The sequence below is a fragment of the Mytilus galloprovincialis genome, chromosome 10 (genome assembly GCF_965363235.1).
Source record: "Mytilus galloprovincialis chromosome 10, xbMytGall1.hap1.1, whole genome shotgun sequence".
Lineage (NCBI taxonomy): Eukaryota > Metazoa > Mollusca > Bivalvia > Mytilida > Mytilidae > Mytilus > Mytilus galloprovincialis.
The window spans coordinates 42,265,518-42,271,517 of NC_134847.1; the positions used below are offsets into that span (position 1 = coordinate 42,265,518).

The following is a 6,000-nucleotide window of genomic DNA, read 5'->3' on the forward strand; positions in this document are numbered from 1 at the left end:
TGTATACACTTTATACATTTCACTCTCCAAATTGAGAATATTATCATTATTAATGGTCGAAGTCGCCCTTATACTAATGACTGTAGTTTCTCATTCAGCTGAAGACAGAAAATAAGTAACAGAACTGCGGTATTGAATATATCGTGAATTGATATCATTTTGTCAGATATTAAACTTATGAACAAACGTTCAACATATGATATTTGTTAATTTCAACTATGGATAACGCCTTGCATTGACGGTTTAATTGATGGTTAGAACATATGGCAATGCATATCTTGACCTTAAACAATGGCATGTCATTGTATTGTAATTCGTTTTAATTTCAATTGATCATTATTTATAGATGTTACCGATAATGCAGTCACACAAATATGAAATGTATAATTACATACCTGTTTGCTCAAACCAATACTTTGTCAAGCCCAGGTATATTAAGGCATCAGTAGTTATCAGTGGTAAACCGCTGTTCAAAAGAAATAAATCAATTGAGAGAAAATAATTCCGGGTTACAAACTAAATAGAGGGAATCACATCAACTATAAGATAAAAAGAAAAACCGGAACAACCGAGACGCCGAGGTGCAACAAAAATCAAACGTCACTGCAACATGCATTGAACGAAACTATTTAATAACAACTGTCATATTCCTGACATGGCAAAGCACATTTAAAAATAGAAATAGTGGGTTGAACTTGGTTTGATAACTTACTCAAATAGTTTTATTTGATCAGACAAAAACGGAAGAATAAGGCTACTGGTTTGACCGCTTGAATTGAAATGTAAAATAAAAGTATCAGTTATTATAAAGACAAACAAAAATAGATCATCCGGATAATTTCAACCTAATATATAAATGTTGATATTTATAAATCCTTTTCCCACTAATATTTTCTTTTCACTCGAGACAGTTAAATTTTAAATTTTAGAGCCCGAGGCTTTGCCGAGCTTTTTAAATAGTTAAAATTTAACTGTCAAGAGTGGAGAAATATCATAATACACGAGTTATAGTGGTGGAATCTGTCTCTCTAATGATTTTTATCCTTCTTTTTCAAAGATTTGAAGAAAGTTGTGTACTTTTTATGTGACGTCATCAGGCATGGTCGCCTTTTCTCATGACGTCACAATAGGAAAATTCAGAAGAAACAAAGAAAATTTAACGTCACAATAATTTCAACTATTTTTCTAACTGCAGGGTTAATCATTGTGTATAATACGCCCTTGTCCACCAAAAAGGGTCAGAATGTTGTCGTGCACTTGTAAATTAATCATCTTCATATCAGTAGAGTCAGAACAGAACCTAATTTGCAAAAATACAATGTTACATACTATTGGAATGTAGACGCCTATTGCGTTCTTTTACTGAATATGTATTAAAGATTCGATAGTAAAAATATTATCAAAGATTCCTGGTTGGAAATTATTCGCCAGACGTGGATAGTAGGATGCGGTTATTAGTTATAACCGGAGTTAAGTAAAATGAGGTAAAACAAAATCAAAAAAAGTATTTATTAATCTTCATGATCAGTAAAAACTATGCAAATCGGTTTCGTTCATTGGTCGTTGACATATAGAAAAAACTCTTGAGAATCTCTGGTAGAAAAAAGTAATACACTAGTCTATTGAATATAGATTATACCCAGGCAATGGGAATATATGTACGCAAAACCATTTGAAAACAGAGTTAGTATAATGATAAAAAGATGCTATATGATTGCCTATGAGACAACTCTACACAAAAGGCAAATGGCGTAATAATGTACGAAATGAACAAAAAACAGATATGTTTCAAACTACAACCAATGAATTACAGGCTCTTCATTTGGGACAGGCATATACATAGTTTGACGAGTTTAAACTAGTTTCAATGGCGCCAAAGCCTCCCCTAACCTAGGGTAAGTAAAAAATAATAACAGATGATGACAATCAGTTTATTACAGCTTATCATCCGATTGATACAAATAAAACTACATCTTACAAAAACACAGAGTGAACATGGACGGGTACTTATGCACAAACACAACATAATGACATTAATTACAAATATGAAATAAATTGCAGTTACTGATAGCAAGTGAAATGAAAGACATCACATACATGCAGAAAACAAATTCATGTCGGAATCTATTGAGTTAGTAGTATGATTAGTTCTATAGACTATCTGTTTTGTATATGATGTGAATCAATTTGTTCATTTTAAACGAAAGGGATAACCACTGGGTCGATGCCACTGCTGGTGGACGTTTCGTCCCCGAGGGTATCACCAGCCCAGTAGTCAATACTTCGGTGTTGACATGAATATCAATTATATGGAATTTTTCGAAAAAACTAAGGATTTTCTTACCCCAGGAGTAAATTACCTTAGCCGTATTTGGCACAACTTTTTGGAATTTTGGGTCTTCAATGCTCTTCAACTTTGTATTTGTTTGGCTTTTTAACTATTTGGATCTGAGCGTCACTGATGAGTCTTATGGAGACGAAACGCGCGTCTGGCGTATAAAATTATAATCCTGGTACTTTTGATAACTATATACATCAATGTTGCCCACTAAAAAGGCAAAATAGATTCTGGGATAAGAAAAAATGTCACATTATATGCCCCGTCTGAAACCTGAATTACACATATATAACGGTTTATCAATGCCTCAATGTTTTTTTTTTCAATAACAGGTATTTGATTAACATTCTCCTTGCAGTATGCGCCCTATATATTTTTTGCAAATATACGTGACGGGATTTTATAATTTGTTGTGAACATAGTTCTTTCATGCATGTAATTATTTGTAATTCATTAAGTATGTATTTGATGTTTAAATCGTGTGATCTTAAATTAAAAAATCCCAACGTATCGTTGAGTGATTCCAGTCATTGTTTTTCCCTCTGCAAGCCCCAGACGTTCGTTAGCTGTACTGTTTAGCTTAAGATTATGTCTCGTAGTATTTTTCGTAATGATGACGTTGATTGTGTTTCAATAGGCATACAACACTTCTCGTATACCTCAGCATTTTCCTTAATATATTCTTGTATCTCTGTGTTTTAATAAAATTCAATCACAAAACACATTTGTATTCCACAATAAATACTGTTCCTTCAGTTGTAAAGTTTTATTGTGAATTGAAAACTTCGATGCATTATTTTCATTTTGAATCATCGTGATATAGGGTTATTGCATGAATATTGGGGAATATTGTCCCGAGTAGAATTTTATATTGCACGAGCTTGCGAGTGCAATATATGTTCTACGAGGGACAATATTCCCCAATATTCATGCAATAACCCTTTTATTGTATAGCAATATAATATTTGAAAGTAAAAATTGGTTTAAACTAAGATTTTGTCGTTAATGACGTCATGAATTTTGAAGATTTATTGCACTAGTGCAATATTAGAATTTATTGCACGCTAACTTTTGGTTACGTTCTGTGGGAAATATTATATTGCTATACAATAATATACATTATTTGTTTGTATTACTTAAAAACGTTTCCTGTTATTTTGGTAAATACACAAACACTGAGAATTGTTACTATGTGTAAGGAACTATAAGCTAAACATTAAATAAGAGACTAAACCATGCGTAATAATTTACTTTTGCAGATAATTTTAAAATTCAAAGTTATAGTCTTAGATTTGTCATATTGTACGATGTTATCCTTAAAATGAACTGATAAAAGAACCCTCTATAAAATGCCTGTGAAGATAGAATGAAGTTTAGAATTATAAATGATAGAAACAAACATTTTTACAAAGATTTGGGTTAAGAATCTGTTAATGCATACAAAACATGTTGAATAAGGCACATCTACATTTAAACATCATACGTTTGACAATGAAAGTAGGTACAGAGCTGTTTCGAACTTAACTAATTAAGCAATTGTTTTACATTAACCAATATAAAATCCCTTCAGCTGTATTAGCTATTTTAATTATGAGTTTGCCATTGAATGTTGTCGAACAATCACTTGCCGAAAAAATAAGTCTGACCTTTTTTTTATCTCGACATTAACAAAAAAATATTATTCAGCATGAATTGGTGAGTCAGTCAATTTTCATATTGATTTATTTTGGTGACTACAGTACTGTTCATATAGTTCCCTTGCAGTTTATTTAGTACTGTACAGTAGGTTTTCCAAACAATTCAGTATATCGGTGATATGTACAGGTAAAAAGCAACTACTGAACAGTTTGAATATACAATATAAACACAAAAATATGAATTTACCTCAGTGGATAAGTCTGAAAATTGTATGAAAAAATAATAACAATAATGAAAATGAAAATTTATAGAGCGCCTTATATAAAAATATAAATTACTCTAAGGCGCTGTACATTCAGCATGATAATTAATACAAATCAAAGACAAAAACATAAAACATATACTGTTAGATTCAAGTTCTAACATGAAATATGAAATAAAAATGCCTACAATAATATAAAAGGTCGATAAAAAAAAAAACATTGTAAAACAACAACTTAAAAAAAAATAGCAATCTAGGTTAAAGGCATGCAAAACAAGCATGCAAAAACAAGCAAAACAAACCAACGAAAATTACATATTCATTCAATGTACGCCTTTAAAAAAATGTTCAATTGATTTTATGCAGTTGAAGTTTTATTCTCTGCAAACTATTTTATTAGCTTCTCAACATGTATAATCTAATTTTTAAATTTTAAAGTGTTTTTTTTACCTATTAAAAAACATGTTAATATCATTATCAATAATGTTTTGTCAATGTTAGAGAAAACATGAAATACAATAGGTACTAATATTGCATAGTTTTTCCTTCTATTCGACGGTGGTCTTCAATCGGCACCTATTTACAATATTAATCTACAAATGTAACATATAAAATACACAAATGTCGTCAATATAAGCGAAGCATAGTATAGTCAAAAGACCGGAAGATTAATGTAACGTTTTATATTGTAAAAGCTCTACGAAATCAATGAATCATTAAAAACAATTAGATAGGATTTTACATTCTTAACTGACATTATTTTACTGTATCTATTAAGATCATTTGTTTGAATTCTCTTGTTTTGTACGCTTCATCTGCTTATCTTATTTACTAAGGAAATAGGAATGATAGCACTGTAGGTGTTTTTTCTTCTTCAAATATATTTCTTTTATATTTCAGGTCCAGTGGCAATGAGTGATTAGTATTGACAGAATAGTGCATAACTTATGTTCTTAAACACTACTTGAGATTGTATGTTAAAAAAAGAATGACTTCTTGAAAAAGTAAAATATTTGTTGTTTTCTGCCAATTCCAATGAATAAGATGTTGTTAGATTTCTAAGAATGTAATCTTCTGAACTTAGTTAATCAACTATGTAGCCACCGTTTAGATTATTAGTGTTTCTCCTATCACACAAAAAGGACATGGTAACTTAATTGAAAAAAAGGCATCTAGAGCGCGCAAAAATGTATAAAAAGGGCACCTAGAGTGTACGGAAAATTAACTTGAGGGCATCTACAGTATGCTACAGAAAATAACAAAAGTATCGGGTATTATACCAGTTCAATAATCACTATATGGAACATAAATTGTATGTTAACATTATTTAACCATATTAATATATCATTGTACATGTTCTTGATGTCGACTGGAAATTATTTAAATAGTTGTCAAAACAGTTTTAAGTGCACACCAAGTGCTCCTAAAGGAGTTTTAAAAGTAGAACAAGTGGAACAAGAGATGATATATTGATGCAATAATACATTGCATTCATTGCAGAAGGTATTTTAAACAGTAACTTTTTTTCCTCCATAATTGTTAAAAGTATTTGTGAAGTGCTCATATATAAAGAGGATTATCAATACAAGAAGTAAAACAGGAAGTGTCTATGTTCAAATACAAATTTCTTTAAATTTCATACTGACCATACTCAGAATTATGAAACAAAACACTTTTTCTTTACAAATTTAGTAAAAACTATGTATACTTATAATATTGTTTCACAACTCCTTTTAATTTATCCCTTCTCAAATAAAAAAAA

At 30.4% G+C, this 6,000-nt stretch overlaps 1 protein-coding gene across 6 annotated transcripts in view; it reads left to right on the plus strand.

The window, feature by feature from the left end:
* LOC143047593 (proprotein convertase subtilisin/kexin type 4-like) overlaps positions 1-5,593 on the plus strand; it is a 99,984-nt gene extending 94,391 nt beyond the window's left edge. For 3 of the 6 annotated variants that reach the window (XM_076220713.1, XM_076220711.1, XM_076220712.1), the window contains 2 exons: positions 2,062-2,131; positions 5,139-5,593. In XM_076220713.1, the coding sequence (XP_076076828.1) occupies positions 2,062-2,131; positions 5,139-5,161 (93 nt within the window). In that variant the 3' untranslated portion in view covers positions 5,162-5,593. The other 3 variants (XM_076220715.1, XM_076220714.1, XM_076220716.1) reach the window with 3 other exon arrangements.
* Positions 5,594-6,000: the final 407 nt, after the last annotated feature.